General features: G+C 38.0%; 1 protein-coding gene across 1 annotated transcript in view; it reads right to left on the reverse strand.

Annotated features, from left to right (window-relative positions):
- NOL10 (nucleolar protein 10) overlaps nt 1–19,328 on the reverse strand; it is a 46,370-nt gene that overhangs the window by 14,662 nt on the left and 12,380 nt on the right. The window contains exons 12-13 of the mRNA XM_015859421.2: nt 17,118–17,184; nt 13,550–13,602 (exon numbers count right to left, since the gene is read on the reverse strand). Coding sequence (XP_015714907.1) covers nt 13,550–13,602; nt 17,118–17,184 — 120 coding nt within the window. The remainder of the gene's footprint in view (nt 1–13,549; nt 13,603–17,117; nt 17,185–19,328) is intronic.

Below are 19,328 nucleotides of genomic sequence, written 5' to 3' on the forward strand. Positions count from 1 at the left end.
ATGTTATAAATACAATTAAGTTAAATAAGGGCAGTAGGTATCAGCTAATCTGCAAAGCACAGCTGGATCGTAAACTCATTACTTCACTGCATAATCATGTTAAATCCTACTCTGTCCTATTTACTTTAATTAAGTCAGAACACCACAGAAATATTTAATGTACTTTTATTCAAGGAAAATTCAGACTGCATGAAAAAAAAATAATGGGAAATATTGAAAAACAAAACTTGCATATTTCCACCATGAGGCAAAGGAATTATTTGAACAATATTATGTTGCGCTGTCAACTTTCTTTTCCATACATGCTTCCTTCAACTTCCCAAGTTAATCATTATCTCCTTTCACTTTTCCCTCCCGCTGCTCTGATTGAAATTCCGCTCTATCTTGATACACACATATTCAACTGTTCCAATATTACTATTTTAGTAGGTGAGCTGGCCAAATGGAAAAATCCAACACTACATTTTTATCTCCAGAGCAAATCCATTGGCATTTCAGAACGCAAAGCAGTCAGTGAACTGCTGGAGAGGGACTCTGAATGAGACTTCCATTTTGTTTACTAAAAATTCACATGAAAACCTCCACACATGCACACATATATACAATATGAACAGTTTAACAAGAGAAGGTGGTCAGTAGACATGTACAATATGCGCTGTAGTAGCCGTCTGCTAGTAAGAGACTACTAGTCTACCTAGCGACCTTCGCTTATAACTATAGACAAAAATGTAACCTTGTATTCTAGACCATACCATTCTACTGATATTCTAGACTAACACTCTGGATAATAATACTCTTCAGTACCTTTGTCTTTGTATCTGGCATGTCTTTAGGGCTGAACTGTAACAGACAATTCTTTTTAAATTTATTTTTATCAAACAGTGCTGCATATTTTATTCCAATTAATAAAGAGCTTCCAGGGAAAGCCCAAAGATGTCTTCACTCCTTAGTGTATTAACCAAACTCCCACTTGTGACCTTGTAACAGCTTAAACATCATACAACTTTCGGGTCAGTTTCATGTCAGCACTGCAGACTGTCCATGTGGGTTTTCCATTCAGTTATTTCCTCTCAAATTTACTTCTAAATATAAATGCCAGTTTTTATTTTATTTTTTTAATATATAAATTAGAAAGTAGTCTAGAAATAGAAAATGTTCCACTATTTTTCACGCCACTGAATAAACCAGCAGTCATTTCTTCATTACCACATCATCAAAACATGACTAGAATAGGGAAATCTCCTTTAAAGTTTACCTCGCTAAACACGACTTCTGTAATCAAATCTAAGTTTCTGTGCTGATTATTTTTATTAGTGAGAGCTGAGACTCCTCGACTCTCCAATTAAACAAAGAGTTTCCCTTCATTCCATCTTGCTGACACATTATGTAAAGATCGCTATCACTTCAATAAACTTTTTTCATCACTTCCATTTGCATGGCACTATCTGCTCAAGCATTACACATCACATATTACTCATTAGAATTTAGACAACTGCAACCAATTAGGGTAATCCCCAGATGTGCTTTTGACTGGTGTAAATCCTTAAAAGAAGAACTAAAGCAGAAGTTTCAGAAATAACAGAAAGAAGTTTATCTACTCTTCAGCTACAACTCCACTCCGTATTGGAACAGCCCCAGCCAAAGCTGGAACATCAAAGCGTGCAGTACAGTATATGTTTCAGGGGGAAACAGTAAATAAATAAAACAAAACCACAGCAGTGTAACTGTGTGCACACTGTGGGCACCAGGTTACGTTAAGATTCAGGAATGCAGCTTTTCCCTGTACCAGGTCACTGGATTCCATTGCAGTAGGACACATGGAAAAGCTGGGCTGCACGGCCTCATCTTTCCAGTTTTATGAAATATCAGATAGGTTTCTCTGTGAGTACCAGAGAAGTTGCATACAGCTAATGGGAAAATCATTAAACGAATGCACATCTAAACCTGGCTTTTGCTCAAGTATTTCTTAGGCTAGGAAAACCAGACATCATCACCAAGGGTGATCAAAACAATATCTTTGCTATGTTCATTATTATTCCATTTTCAGCAGAATTACCACTTCTTGAAACAATCTGCACTGATTTCCAGTGAAAGTGAAGAAGACTGTCTCTGAAACTATTTTCGCCTATTAACAGAGCAGCCCAGGCCGTGGGCTGAGCCAGCTGGCAGCGACACAGGCAGACTGCTTCCTGCTTTCCCTCCTTCCTCCTGAAAGGATTCCAAACAAGATGTGATCAAGGCCTGGGAATCCTCTGTTGAAGAGCAAGGCCCTTCTCCTGAGAAGGAGACACAGAGCAGGGCACACTGACCACAGAGACTTCCCACTACAGCCCTCATTCAACATGGGTACTACAGGTAACTTGCCTTTGATGCGTTATACAAAACCATGTGAAGCAAAGATACAAGCTTTTAACTAATATTATTAGTACCATGCCATCTAATGCCAAATTAGTATACAGTCAAACGTCTTTATTTTTTTTCCTGTGTAAACACAGAAAAAAAAACTATGACAACTAATGCAGCATAATCTGAGTTTACAAGCTGGTCCCATGGCAAGGCCAAACTGCTCAAGAACAGGAAGATAAAAACAAGTTGACAAACGTTTTGAAAATACTATAAAATAACTTCAGAGAACATGGCTCTATTTTACAAGACAACTCAGTCATCTTGTACCACCATGTACCTTGCATGGTGTGGCTCTGCATAGCACTGTACTGTACTTTGGGCTATGTCTAGTTCATGAGCATCATTCTGAATCATCCCTGCAATTAATGAACATGCGGATACACTGGGTGCTATCCTTAGCCCACAGCAGATGTTCCTTATCTTCAGTCCGACAGAACTTGCACACTTTTAGATGCCACGTGATAATTTGACACCAAAAGAAAGGGTCTAAATCTATCTCATTTTAAACATGGAATTCACTCAACTTCAAGGCAGTCCAGCATGTTCAGCAGCTTCTATAGTCAGATGTCATGAGATTTAAATTAATCAACTTCAAATGCAGAGACTGATGTGTGTGCACACAAGAATCCACTTGAAGATCTGCCAGCAGGTTGAGGGAGGTGATCCTGCCCCTCTGCCATGCACTGGTGAGGCACAAGCTGCCTTGGCTCTACAGGGCAGCACCAAACAGCTTCACAGACACTAGCACTGTGATGCTGTTATCATGCTATACCCAGAGGAACACATACAATCACAAAGTTGCAAATAAGTATGAAAATAAATCACTGTTCCTTCATGATATAACATAAAAGTAAAACCTCCTTTCAAAAATCTTCAAATTGTCCGTCCATCCTTTATGGGTGTTGAAGTCAGACTGTATGACCTTCATGAGACAGAAAAGATATTCAGCTGCAGTGACAGCATTCACTGCCATTCCACTTGAATAATGTCAATTACAACAAAAATAGCCGATCTTTGAGGTCCTCAGCACATTTCTGGGCACAGCGTATTGTGCAGAATTACCCGTTAGATGTAATGTTAATAACTGTAAGGCAGGATACAGGCTGGTTAATGAGAAACAGTTTATGCTAATTACTGTACAGAAAGGAAGTTACAAGTGAAGCTATTGAATATTTTCACCAGTGACTGCCACATGGAGTGGGAAAATGCCTGAGAATTGTGCAAAGGACAAACTACAAAGCTGCAAATTGGATGACATTTACAGCCAATCACTACCAGATGCAAAGAACAGAACAGGCAAAAATGACACTATCTGACCACAGATCAATAGAACAATCACGAAGCCACTGTATTGGGATAGGACAGGGATAATAATGCAGCAGAGACATCTTGCAAAGCTTCAGGTAATCATGTTCAGGATACACGAATGCAAAGTATAACACAGACAGTGAAAAGCCACCAGGGATGATTTGTGAAGCAATAAGAACAAATACATGCAAAGCTATCACAGTAACACTGCCAACTTAGCTAAACGCCAGAAAATGTGTGGAGATAATAGGAAGAAACAAATAACTGATTTTAAGATGAAATGTGACATATTTATGGACAAGATGATAGTCTGACTGCCTGTGATAAAACAGCCTGGGCCACTGTGACCCAAGGAAGACCTCCACTGTACTGTTCTCATTAAAAAATAAAATGCCCTCAAGCAGTTTAATACAGAGAGCTCTTTTCCAGATTAAATATACTTTACACATACGACTCAGTGCTTTCACATAAATACCTTACCTGTAGGACACATACATATATACATAATCATTTTCAATGTGTAGCCATTTGCTGGAGAAAGCAAGTGCACATCTGCGTGTGCACACGCAGTTTCAATTCAGTTTCAGTTATGCCATTCAACAAGAGAGGAAGATTAGAGAAGGTCTAATGAAGGAAGGAGAAGAAACTGGGCGATCTCCAGGGTGTGGGCAGTGATTGAAATGTGCAATTGCGTTTTCAACGTAATTAGCTCCCTAATTGCATAGCCAGGTTTAATTAATGCAATTACATGAGTAATTAATTACTATTCATTTTAAGAGTACTGTTTTTAATGTTTTGTTCTCTAATTTTAAGCATCAGACAGATCTCAATATGTAATGATTTTGAAAAGTTTCCATCATAGGCATTGAAATGGTAAGAGGAAAAACAATACCTTGCTATACTCTGTTACCCCTCATGGTCACATCAACCATAATTGGTAACTCCCTAAAACCAGATATACTATTTCTAGCTTGTACATGTGAAAACCTCCATCTCTCCATTCTTATTTCTGCACTTTGGGTTTCAGTATGCACAGGCCACATACTTCAGGGAAGCCATGAGATGAGCCTGTGTTAGAGAAGAGCCCTGGGATGACGTTACCTTGTTATGTCTCTATCTACATTTCCATACACAGTACCTATCCCATAGCAACCAACGTCCTCCAAACAATTCATGACTTTTAATATCATCCTGCCATTCCTTTCTATTCTACCTTTTCCCTGTGAACACTCTACAACCAACTCCAGTTGTGCCCTTTCAATCTCATAAGTAATCCCACTTACTTTGTGAGTACAATTCTTTATTGACAATATACTCCATATGAATTACCCATATGCTTTCATTTTTCATTTCACATTTTCATTCACATTACATTATTATATGGATTAGACTTGATACTTTTAAAGCAACTATCTTCCATGGCCAACAAGCAGCTCACTGGAGCACAGCTATGACCAAGATTGCATTTGGTTTTAAGCCCATACACTCATAAATTTCAATGAACTATACAACAAATTGGCTTTTTCTCTCACTCTAACTCCAGTACATCCAGACATTTTTGGTAGATTCATTAATCTGAGGGAGGTTGGTTTTTCTACCTTTCATTGTGCAATAGGAACTGTCAAATGACCACTTGGAGGTTTTGCTCCTTTAGAGAGCGTGTTAAAGGAAATGTTGCTTTTAAGATCTTTCTAGTGTTAAACAAGAACTGCCGCCCAAACTTTCCAAGTACACCACCACTCTCGCCCTTCATTTTCAGCCGTGATGGTAGGGAAACAGATAAGGAGAGAATTCATAATTGCCCTGGGTATATCAGCTGTATCAGAAAAGAACTTCCACACAAGTTCTGCCTGTTTCAACATGGTCAAAAATGTGCATCACAAAACAAAACAGCATCAGTCACTAGTCTATGGGCCAACAACAGCATAGTCACTAGGCTATGGGCCAACAATGGACAAAACTTCAAAACTATCACTTATATTGATTTTATGTTCCTGATTGCAACCTACGTTACAACCAAGCAAGAACTAAGAATAAGCTAGAAATGCACGATTTCTGATAGAACAGGAAACTTTCCAACCATCACCCTGCATGGTGACCTGCCTTTCTCTTCTGTGCCTGGAAACCGGGGTCATGCAATACAAGCCAGATGGCAAGCAATTTTACAGCATCGTTATCTTTAAGCTCATGAAAACCAAACAGACTGTACTGTATTTCAGAGCATGACCTGCATTTTACAGACAAGTGCAGCTGTACTACTTTATGTAACAGACAAGCCACTGATAACTCCCTATCGTGGCAATTTAATCGCTCTTTGCAAATCTGGCACCAAACTGGTCTTGATGTTTATAGCACTTCTGCCAGACAACACATAAGAAAGGAAAAGCAGCTACCTGCTAGGAATGTGCATCTCCTCCAGACTGGTAATGAGGATACCTTCACACAAACCAACCTACTCTTTCCCGAGAACAATTTCAGCATGAAGTTTTATGTAACTTTGGAAATGATTTCCTCTGAGCAGGAAGTATCTTTCTAAATGTTTCTAAATCATACATTTGATTAGCTCTGCTCATCTATCAGGTTTGTAGGATAGAAATCTTAAATCCTTACAACTTTGAACTATTTTTGTAAATAAGTCATAATTCAGCACATCTGATTCACTGGTAATGCAGACAGATGACAATACAGATAAGCCATAAGATCCTCCACTTTCAAAAATACAATGCAATCTTCAGTTGAAGTTATACAGAGAATTATCATGACCTTTGTCTTTTCTGATTACAAAAAGCTTAAAAACCCACGTGCTGACAGAACATAGGACAGTGTAAAAATTCCTTCTCAATGATCACATCTTTTAATTACTTGTGATGGTGCTGCCCATTAAAGAAAAAGGAGGACAAATGATGTCTATCACACTATCACTATCACTCATAATGGCAGTAAGCAGGACTCACTCTTCAGATGTTAAACTACTACATCAGCAGCACCATCACCAGCTACAACAAATTCAGGAAGATCAGAAATTGCTTCCCACTTATCACAGCTCAGTGTTTTTCTTCTGTGTATGTGTGAAAAGCAGTACCTTCTTTCAGTCAGTGCATGGGAAATAGAGGATATCCTTTGTTGGGAATAAGCCTAGTGTGTTATTTTTCAGTTTGATAGTGTTTAGGTTAAAAAGAGGAAGTTCACATTTCTGTTTATCAAGATAAACAATTTTTTTCCTAAGCTTGTTAATACTGTGAGATGGGTAATATATCACTCAGCAGGCAATCTTGTTATACTGTTTGCACAATTCTACGTATAAAGGATTAGAATGTTCTGAACGGAAAACAGTTCTAGAAGAATGATATACAAAGCTCAGAGTCAGCTTGAAGGCCAAAGATGCACTTAACTGTCTCTTTATTAATGGAAAGTTTTTTTCTTTCAACACCATCCTGAAGTGTGATTGTAATATGCTACTACGTAACATCCCTGCTTTATAGTCATTTCACAGATCCTGAAATAAGCAAAACTACAGTTAAGACCAATATTTCCCAGTCTATGTCATAACTATTGCATTTTTGCTTTACAATGTTTTATTCCCAGGGAATGAAATGTTTTCTGGATAGTGAAAAAAATAAATAAATCTCTTGGCTCAAATCAGTTCTACGGCTGGGCTGCTTTCCACCTCACCAAAACGGACTTGAGGTAACAGCTGCATTGACGTCGATGAACAACTGTCTTCTGAAAACAATTCAGACTCATCATACCATCTTCAAGAAGACAGTTTAGGCATTTCGGGATGACCTAATAATACCAGTCAGAAGACATCCTAAAAGAAATCATAATCTCACAGGCTACTGCTAATCCTTTCCACTACTGTCAAAGTGTCAGTCACTACCACTTTGTGAAAGGAGACCTTAGTGTGGTAGGAGTTGGCCTTTTTCTCTGTGTAACCAGCAAAGGAACAAGAGGTAATAGTTTTAAGCTTGCTAGAGGAGGTTCAGGATGAATATCAGGAAAAAACTCTTCTCAGAAAGAGTGGTCAGGCATTGAAACAGGCTGCCCAGGGAGGTGTCACCATCCCTGGAGGTGTTTAAGAATAGGGTAGATCCAAAACTGAGTGATATGGTTTAGTGGTATGGTGGTGATGGGTTGATGATTGGACTGGATGATCTTAGTGGTCCTTCCAACCTTAACGATTCTATGATTCTGTGAAATACAAAGCGTTGTACTATTTAATTTATAGCTTTTGCCACGCAGAAGTCAAACATCAGGTTAGAGGATGGGACTCATAACGCCAAATGGCACCAACAACCACTTGAATGCTGGCTAATGATGCCCAACACTGGTCTTAGGACGACCCTTGGAGAGGTGTTTCCTCTAACCATATCCCCACCATATGAAGATCCAAGAGAGAAAGGACAACAGTAGATCTCCAAAAAAAAAAAAATAAGAATGAGAAAGAAAATCTTAGACTGATAAAAACTGACAGGACTGTTCTGAAAGGATATTACATAGTTATGTGTGGAGAGTGCCATACATGAAGAATCTCTGACACCTTTAACTGAGGAACAACAAAACTTTAGCATAAATCTCTGATTGCTATAACCCCTTGTACAGAACTAGTCAATGGCACTGTCACCAGACTGACAACTCTTCACTCAGGTCAGTCAGAAGTGGCAGCTAACTTGAAAACCTGCAGTCCAACCAAAACGTCCTCCTTAGACTAAGAATTATTTTTTTAAAGGTTGTACATTTTTGAGTGGTAGGAAAAAAAAAAAGTGATAAAGAATAATTAATACAGACATGCAAAAAGTCTAAAAAAAAGAAGAACCAAAATAATTTAAAGTAACACATATGAAAGGAAAGAAGCACCAGGAGTGTCTGGTTTGAAGTTCATTTCACGAGCACAAAGTCAATAAATATTTCTAGCAACAACAAGATTCATACATCCAAAGAGGGAACTGTATTAGAATCCAGACCCAAAATGAAGATATTCTTGGACAAACTGAATCATTGAGTAGGCAAGAAATATTCGCCCTTGAAACATTTCCACTTTGTAACTCCAGCAGCCCTGAACTAGGAGAGCACCGGGATATCAAATGACTTTTCAAAACCACCTGAAGAGAAGCCAGAGATGCTCCAGGATTTATTTCTTCTTAAAGAGCTTAATATCTTCCCTACACCAAAAGTACATTGCTTCTAGCCTCAACAGGGAGTTTTCTGCCAAGACTGCAGGCAAGTAAAACACAAACAAAAGAAAAGAAAAAAAAAAAAAGCATCCAGAACACAGAATATTACACTCAATTAATTAAACTCTTAATTGCTCTCTTCTTTTAGCAGCCTAATGGATAGAGCAAGCTCAGTTTTAGTATGTCTATGCAGCCCAAAGTTTCAAGTCCAGCAAAGGAGACAGGACTGGTTTGAAATATGTGCACTGAGATGAGATGTGTTCATGTAACCAGTAGTAAACATTTCGAATAAATAATGTATGTGCTTCTTTCTTTCCAACCAAAGCATCCAGAAGCTAATATGTAGGATCTGAAAAGAGAACATTACTTGTCATGGAAGCTGACAGCTTAGCTTAAATTTAAGAGAATCCAACTCATTTTAGATCCCGGTCCAGTGGACTAACATATGCCAGTTGAGCTTTTTCCTCCCTTCACTTCTTTGGACAGAACCAGGTTGCACTATTGACTCAACTTACGTTTCTGAGTCAGTAGTCTGAATAGTATCCCAAGGCGCACACTGCTCTCATTTCAGTCTTCCCGAGGCACACATCAAAGCGAGGTACCAGGAAGCCAGCTGGCAAGAAGCGGGTTCCAAGTGTTTGCATAAACTGCAAGTTAACTATTAAACTATTGGCAAATGGCCCGATTCCAGTCAGAGGCACTTGCCTTCATTAAAGTCCAACAAAATAAAACAAAAACAAAGTCTCTAAGCAAAGGTGTTCAAGATGTTCCCTATATAAAACAAACATTTCATTTTAACGGTCAGATTCAGAAGGGATTTTACTCACACTTTGCACCACATACCTGCACAGGGCATCTTTCCATTTAAATCCAAATCTTTCTAGTAAACCCAAATCTCTCCTTGCCTTTACTAACAGTTTGCAGACAAAAGAAACAACTACTCTGATTATTTTTTTTTAAAGAAAAATATAGTTCTCTCAGACATTCCAAGTCTCAAATGTCATACCTATCATGCTGAAAATCCTGCAGTAAAACCTGAAATACGTCATTTCACTTACAGGCAATATTATGATAGCTGTTGTCAACTCCTTCATAACCCTGAAGTTCAAGAGACAAGTCATTTTTTTTTGCAATGGAAATTGAGCTTTGGCATTAACAATGGAGAGAACGGGCACATGTAGACAGATAATTCATTCAGACATGAGCTCAGTCAGACCGTATTCCAAGCTAGCCAGACACAAACCAGTTCCAGTTCAGAAGTCATACAGCTATGTTAGCACAGCACTGTGCCCACACCAATAAAACCTGCTGAGAGGCTGGGTATATTAGGTTGGGCACAGTCCTATGCTGTCTCGCCAACTCCAATCATGGACAGGGGATTCTAGGTCTGTGCATTCATCCATGGAATACGCTCCTGTGCTGCAAGACTTCTGCACACCTCTTCCAAAATGGCTTTTTTCTCATATTTTGTAAACTAGAGCTCAGCACCATCAAATTCAAGATTTTAAGAATCCACGGTACTCCCCTGTAGTTACTCCAATGAAGACTGAAAAAAATCAAAACAACCCTCAATAAAAAGTAATAATTACTAGCACTACCGGGCAATGAGAGCTGGGGCAATCAAAGACAGAAGTACTTCCAAGAGCTCTGAAACACAACTGTCCTCCATGGCAGTAGTTTTTCCCTTGGGCGTTTATTCTGCTGTGGCATTGAAGAATTATAATTTTGTTCTTGTCAACATCTCAAAAAGAGGGGATGCATCTTAAATTCTATTCATGACTATCTCAAAGCCAACAAATAAATAGAAAATTAAGCTATTCTCTGAAAGCAAACAAAAAACAAACCAGTGAATCTTAGTTCCTATGAAAAGCCAGAAAACTTTCCCATGAAAGGAGATCAGGTAAAACAGCAAATCTCTTGGCCTCTCAAGCTCTGCTCCAAAGATGCACACAACCAAACTCATCTTTGTCTGTACAAAGGAAATTAATCAGTGTTCCAAGTACAGGTAGAAGACATGCCTTAATAATACAATGCATACAAACCAAAGGACAGGTGTGTGTTGCTGAGCTCAAATAATGAGCCTCAGAGATCAAGGAATAAAAGCAGAACATGAACACATTAATAACATTGAGTTTTCCTTAATAACAAATGCCCTGGAGCCCTGAGGCTGACATGACTTCTCCATTTTATATTTTCTTCATTTTCTTCATTTAAAAAGATTAAACAAATAATAATAAGAACAGCCAACAAAAGCAGCTTTTGTGAGCTACATACTCGATTTTTAGGAAATGTGGCGAGTAACCCTTCAATTATAACACGCTATTTGTGATTTGTGCCAGCCCTTTTATTCTTGCCAGTGAAAAGACAGAGAGCAAGTTAGCAAAGTATGAAACTTCTGCCTTAATATCAAAGTGATTTCTTCTACATTTAACTCTTCTGTTGTCTCAAATGAATTTTGTATGCTTTACGCTATCTGAAAATATTCACTTGTGGTGAACTAGAGATTGCTGAATAAAACAATCATGCCAATAGTTATGGTACCTTCATCAGCCTTCCAAAATGTGAAGACATGAACTGGACAAGTTTACCCTATCCAAAAAAGCAAATACAGCCTGGGTGGTGGCCTTTGAAATGAGTTTTAAGTGCTCTTATACTCATCCAAAACAAAAAAAGAACCAGAAAAACCCCTCTTATATTTATCCTTTAGATTCACCATTTGGGAACCAATCTTGGATCCATTTGCATGCTCATGTGTCACGGTGAACCTAAAACCCCTAAAAAGTTATGATTCAAACAAGTTCAGGTGGACTTAATCAAAGAATGAAAAAGGAAAATGGCTTAATGTTGATTTTCATTGGAACAGCCTGTAACTTGAAAAAGTACTAGACAGTGTTAGGCACTATTTATGTTTGCAGTTGATGTCTGTTGAGCGTAGTCTTAGATCTAATACAGAGCGTTTATACTTCTTAGTTAAAAATTCCATATTCAATTTCAGAAACATAAATACAACATTCAGAGAGGATTCTGTGAAAGTGATATTTTTTGAAAGAGAAAAACTATTTTTTGTTATAGTCAAGAACAAATAGTAGTAATATAGTTAGAACAAATTCTAACAACATCCATTGCTAGGGGCAAGTCAAGGAAATGAACCTTTTTCTTTGCTCAGTGGTAAGGCTGAATGTGCACCTCTAACATGCTGTTGTGGTACTGTTATCAATCATACACACCTGAAGATGAAACAGAAATCTCAATGAACAGTTTTCAGAGAGAAGCTGAACCCAAGCCTTAGCTAGACAAAGAATGGGTCTGAATTATTTAGATGCAGCAACCAGTCAATCTAAGTTTTAAAAACTGAACTGACTCTGAAAATGTGGGAGTCTGCCTTCTCCAATCCACTTAATAAAAGGCAGATAGATAAAAAAGGCTTGGCAACCTACTCCAGAAACTTTACAAAGGAGAAGATAATAGAACCACAGATGTTCATTGTCTACCTACTGGTAATATGGCATCTAAAATAGAAAATATTTGTTGTCCCTCTGCCCCCTGTTACATAAAGCGTGGAACAGCTCCAGAACATCAAGTGGTTAGAATTCAAGAAACAGATAATTTACCACCCCCAAAACAAGAAAAAACCTTATGTGTAAAATTCTACATTTCTTCAGATGTGAAAATCTGACAACACAGCTCGGTACAAGTGGTGTACAGAATAATTCAGAGGAGCATACTATTGGGGTTACACGTTTATACATAACATGTATGTAGCATATGTTCCATAATGTAAAAAGTAACCTAATGAATATACGAATCAAGACCTTAAAGGACAGAAAAAAAAAAAAGAAAAAAAAAATTAAAATTGATCTCTAAAGATTAATAGTTTGTCCAAAATGTGAAGAAAGTGACTTATGGAGAAGCATACATAATATACATAAGCATACATAAGACCATCCTATTCATCTCCTGCCAGGCCAGGAACACCCTAGTGATAGTACTGTAGAATCAACAACAAAACTAGAGTGAAACGTGATGCAGTTTGCAGACGCCCAAAGACCTGCTGTTGAGTCTCCCTGAAACCAACCCACAGCAGAAAAACACGTAGTTACCAGTTGAGCCTTTTGAGAGAGGAGCTCAATACTGGGCACTGAACAGAAGCTACTGCAAACAACCAAACATGAAACCACACAATAACATGTCCTTGCCAGAACAGCAAATAATACTTACATTCATGACTATATCACTTTATACTACAAACTGAAGATGCTTATGAAATATTTTTCAACAGAGCAAAACTATCACCTCAAATGTAAGCTACACAGTCCCTACTTAGCAACTCTCTTCTGACTAGCTATCAAAAACACTTGACTTTGTTTTCTGCCTGCATTTCCTACCACCACTTGCCAGTTTTGGAATAGGTAGGAAAAGACAAATTACAAGCTGTTTTGTTTGCTTGTTTGTTTGTTTGTTTGTTGTGGGTTTTTTGTTTTCAATTAATTCTACATACTATATAAATAAATTAGGGTTAGCTTAAATGCACTTTATCATGAGAAAACAGAGAATGTAGACGTGAATTTGCAGAAATCATTTTCCTGACATGAAAACACGAATGGCTCCAAACAACTGACAGATTTACAAGAGCAGTATCGGCAACAACTTGTATTACTTACTGGGATATAATAGATATTCATTCGAGGGGCTTCATTGGCAGTCATTAGCATTCCTAAAAAGATATTTCCACATTAAAAAACATTAATCACAAGAGGATAGCACTACTTTTATACACACACACACACACACACACACTCACATACATAAATACACTTGAAGTATTCTATTCATAAGAAGTAGATTTGTACACAGGACTAAGGAAAGAATAGCCTGATAGCAGTGCAATTAATCAAGTATAATTTCCTACATGCTAATGCCCTTTGTCCTCCCCCAGCATCACTAAGCAACACTAAGCTTTAACAACCACTATCAATTTTCTTAACAAATTGAAATAGTTCATCTCGTTATGTCATTCAGAACAAATTCAGTTCGCCTTATACTTAAAATCTGCTTTGGGCACAAACTAACACAAGTAATGGGATGGTTTTTGTTTTGCTTTGTTTTCAAACATGTATCTATAGTCTAACCGAAGTCATAAATCACACTAAGGTCTGCTGCTGTACTCATATTTCATCTTGGGAAATCAACAGGAGATTGTCAGCAGGAGAGACAGGATACTATTGCTTCAAATCAAAGTGGTGTTAGTCTGTTGGGGAGAGCAAAATCTGAAATCTCAATGAATTTTCCTAAGGAATGTTGAGAATAAGGGTTGTAAACACTGTGAATAGGATAAAAAAACTACTGTAAAAATATTAAAATCCACAAAAAAACCTGGATGTGTCACAAGAATTTGGATACATTGAAGATGAGAAATACTCCCAACAAGAGTTGAGTAAGGATATTTGGCATATACTTGTATGTTTATTTCAGTTTTGATGTTCCGACATAGCTGATCACTATGTAATACACGAAGACAGAGCATGAAGAACAAAAGAGCAATCGAGTTAGATAACATTAGGATCTTGAAGTAACACATGCCACTGAGACTCTGAATAAATGGGGCAGTTACCACACACCCGGAGGGCAGAAATATAATTTACACCCAACTACAGGAACACAATTAACATGGGTGGAGTAATCCTTCCTACCTAATCCTTTTAATAAAAACACACAATGCAGCTGGACTCTTAATATCACAAAAAAGGGGGCTTGCTTTCCTGGCAAAGCAAGACATTTGTGAAAGCTCAGACAGCAAATCAAGGCTTAACTTAAAGAGTTGCAGGCAATTGAAGGAAAAAGCAAGAATTTGTGGTATATTTTTCACAGATGATGTGCTCTGTTGGTATATCAGCACGTTCGCTGCTACTATAGGAGGCAAAGCATTTCTCCACTGCCTGAATATGAATCACTAGAGATAAAAAGAAATTAATTCCACAGGTGCTTCAAAGATGACAGTAAAGAGGAAAAAAACCTCCTCTTTGAGAGTCTTCCACTAATAATTAAAGGCGGGAAACTGTCTTTAGAAGAGTACATGGGTGTATACTAAGGGGGAAATACAGAAACAGAAAGAAGACAACAAAAAGGAACAACTCCATGAAAGATATCTATGAGCACTTTCATCATCTCAGCTTGTTCATTCCAACCAATTTTTGTAAGAAGATGGACCACACCCAACCGTGCTACACAGCACTCTGCTTTGATCACTTTAAAAGGGAAGTAAATGAGAACTCTGCTTTCACAGAAGGAGTTTTTTTTAAGCTCGTCCTTAGAAAGGACAGTGACTGTCCTTAGTGATAATTATACGGTATCACTGAATGAAAATGTGAATACGAAGCTGGACTAAATGGGAAAAGCAGTTTTAGAAAAGGTTCCTACAGTTTCTACTTGTAAAAAAACAACAATAATAATTTGGAATGATTGAAAGTGTTGCCACATTCCACGGCCTAAAACACAGCTTGAATATTGCCGGTAGTAGAATAAAATTACAAATATAAAAGGTAGAAGTAAAACCTCTAGAAATACTAGGCATCAATTTCAATGACTTCTCACTCATGACATTTTGATATTATTCTCTAAGTCTAAAACAAAACCTGTGAGTTTCTCATGACAGAAATTCTGAGTTTTGGCCCATGTCAGTGAAATAAAATAGGGAAAAAAGTGTTTTGTTTCACATGACAGCAAACAGCAAAGCTTTTTTAAGTGAATGAGAGAGGATAAGGGTTAAAGTATGGGTTTTCTCAACAGTCATTTCAAATAAGACAAGAACATAGGCTGGGCAAAAGTCTTGGGATTTCCTGTGCTGTTCCAGCTCCTGAATGTCCAGATGTGCCCTGAGAGAACTGGAACCCAATGACAATGCCAAGCTACAGCCATACTGGTATTTATGTGTCATTGCCTCTCCTGGCTTTCCACAACTGCAGGACTGACATGACTGGAAGGACTTCCTTCAAATGTTCATTACTTTAAATTCTACGTAGCTATGAATTAGCGCCAGGCATCCTAAATTCTGCCATCCTCTTTAACACTGAGGAAAACCCAGTCCAATTGCTAGTACTGGAAGACTACTCTCTTTCAGAGGGGCGGAATCCTGAACATTAAGACCACGAGCTAATATTTTCATTAGCAGGATCCTGCACACCTCATAGTGTTGTTGCTGCATAAAGTCAAAAATGCCTGCCGTTTCAGCAGAGCTCACTATGCAAGTGTTCATCTTTAAAAAAAAGAAAAAGATTCTTAACTGCAGCTGGCAGAAAAGACAAGATAAGTTTTAACTCGTTAGAAATCTCAAACTCACTTATCTACAATCTTGAATTGAGCTGTTGGTAAGATTCAAAATCCAAGTTGTTCTGTGTTCACTGCTACCTCTCTAAAATTAAGATAATAGCAGAGTTTGCAACACAGGCATTCTCTGACCAAGAACTTTGTCCTCTGCCATCCTACAGGCCATGATGTTTCTTTCATCTTTTCCAGTCCTGCTTTCTAAACAGGAAGCATATATCATGCACTAGTTAAGAACTAAGCACCTACAGGAAAAAACTAAGGTCAACTGCAATCTATCTAAAGCACATATGCACATACAACCACCATTCTGTAAAATATTTTTTCTCCCATGAAATAGAATCTGGAAATGGGTTAAAAGTGGCCCTTTTTTGACCTTGAAACATAATGTTATAAGACACACCAAATTTGAGAAGTTACGAAAAGCATGCAAACCTGTGGACACCCCCAAGCTTAAAAACAAAAGTACTCCGTCTTCAGCAGGCCGTGGTGAGCACCAAACTTAAATAGGGGAAAGATCAAATGGTTGTAAACACTTGTAAAAAGTTTGTAAATTTGTCGAAAGAGTTTTCTTCCTAGCTGTAGAAAGTATGCTCTGACTTATCTGCAGCTTAGCTTAGACAAAAGGACAAAGTTCTTCTTCTTATGAGATATTTAAGACACCCGAAAAGGCAAAAGTCAGTCACTCAGTTGAAAGCACAGCAGATTCCAACTGCTGAGAGTCTTTGATTTAATGCAGATGCAGAGAAAACAATGACCTTAACTAGCAACCATTTTTTACAAGCTGTGTAATAAGGAGGGAAGTAGACCTAATTTGTATCACTTATATAAATTAAAAAAAGGCAACATAATGAACTAACACACACTTTCCTTTTTGAATTCAATAAGGCATTAATAAAGCTGACATACCAGAATTTGGATAAAGACAGACATCATTGATTTCATATTCTGGCTCCATTGAAGTAAATATCTTCCCCTGTAATTGAAGGAATATAATGTATTATAAGGAAATCCAAACATCACAGTTACATATGGTAAATCTAGATATTATGACTTGCCTTTGTAGAAGCTAAGGATGACAGAATAAATGTTACTAAAGTATTTGAACATAAAATAGAAACTCAGAACTGTATTCTGCCTCTGATCAGGTCTTCTAAGTGTAGCCTACAGGTGACTGAGGACACCGCTGTGTACAGCAGCACTCCTGATTTCTTGGTTCAGTTCTGTGCTGAAAAGATGTGTTAGTTTCACTTCATTTTACTTTATGCAAAGAGAGGATGAAGTCCACAAGTCCCTGGCATACTGCTAGAGTAACCCTCATTTTGGTCAAGTCTGAACGTGGTAATCTTAAACCTTTTCATCCTGCTAAGTGTATTAGCTGAAATGATGGATTGGGAGAAGAATTTGTGCAGCTTGGTACCTCCAGCTTGCCCATGTCTACTTAAAATGAAATACTGCTTGGCACTTTATTTGTATGTGACAAACTCAGTATTAAAGCGGTCTAAACACAAAATAAGAATAATAAAATTATCCACAGGTAATGTAGTTGAGCACAGTAATGAAGTTATTTAATAAAACGTTAAAAGTAGGAAACTTTTACCTTCAAAAACTAAGAACTGGAACAGTCTGAAAAATTCAGACAAAATACAGGTGCTCTTGTAAGCCAAGACACAAGACAGCCAGTTAAAGAAGTGTGTCTAAGAACTGGGCCACAGAATACAAAGCATGAGAGTACATGCCTACATGGTTCTAAATGAGCGACAGGAACAGAGCAAATTTTCATCCTATTCCTCTTTTCTCTTTCCCTGCAGCAATCCCACCTACCTTTCCGGGCCCTTCCTTTCCCACCCAGTTATATGCTGGTACCCCACCCATCCCTGGTCTCTCCCCGATGATTAATAAGAGTCCTCCCCCACCCCAGTCTTAGCAGACAAAAGCCTCACGCTCCCCACCCCAAGGCACGTCTCAGCATGGGGCTATTCTCGTATCAAAGCCATATGCTCTCCACCCCGCAGTCTGCCTCTGCAGTTGGTTCCCAGCCAGAGATAGTCAGGAACCAACATCTGGGAGAGGTGGAGCCAGCTGGAACACACTCTAGGAAAGAGTCCAAAGCTATCTTTGCCTTCCAGCACTAAGAAACCCTCCCTTTTCCCACTGCAGAGGCCACCTGACGAACCTTGCACTGTTACATTCTCAGTAAGGAAAATCTCTGTACCTAGGAAAAATGGAGGAGGGCCACTGCAGATGTTTTAAATAATAGCCAGTAAATTATTTGCCTTTTTAAACAATAAAAAGTAACTGAAGAGCATAAAAAAATTGCTTGCAATCATAGGAAAAAAAAAATTAAAAAGGGCTGTTGAAAGTTCATGAAAAAATACAACAATAGAAAAATGGCTGCCTGAAATAGTTAGAAAATAAGTGCCTCTAAACTACTGTAACTGCTCTTGATATGTTTCATTACAAAGCCACAAAATCACAGATACAGCACAAAGCAAGTTGTTTTTGGAGGAATACAATGACTACAGATCAACCCTTTTACCAAATCAAGTTGCAGTAGAATTAGAGTGAATCTACAGGATAATGTATTTTGTACAAGCTGCATCAATGGAAGGAAAAGAAAACAAAAACAGCATAATGTAACAAAAGAAAGTCTTATAGTAATTAGATTACAACATTGCCTACAGGTGCAAAAGACAGGGATAAAGATGTCGCCTATTACGACTTAATCCATGAATAGGGCATAATGCACACTGTTACTTGGATCTTGGCATAATATCTGCCTCAAAATCCACGCAAGTTCCTGTAAAAGTAAGAAGCACTTGATTTTCATACTTCATAAACCACTACAAATCTACACTTGAAACAAGGTATCCTTCAAGCAGAGAACTGGAATGACCAATTTTTCTCTGCACTGGATGTTCATAGTGCACTTAACCGAAATACACACACCAAGGCAATGGCCAAGATACCACTTTTTGTGTTTAAATCCTTCTACTGAAAAAAGAATCATCAGCAGACATACACAAACAGATAAAAAAAAAAAAACACCAAGACTGTACTTTTATACCTGACAGGCTATTGAATACCTTCCCAGATGCAGGGTTGCTTAGCCAGACAAGG

Source organism: Coturnix japonica, chromosome 3, assembly GCF_001577835.2.
Source record: "Coturnix japonica isolate 7356 chromosome 3, Coturnix japonica 2.1, whole genome shotgun sequence".
Lineage (NCBI taxonomy): Eukaryota > Metazoa > Chordata > Aves > Galliformes > Phasianidae > Coturnix > Coturnix japonica.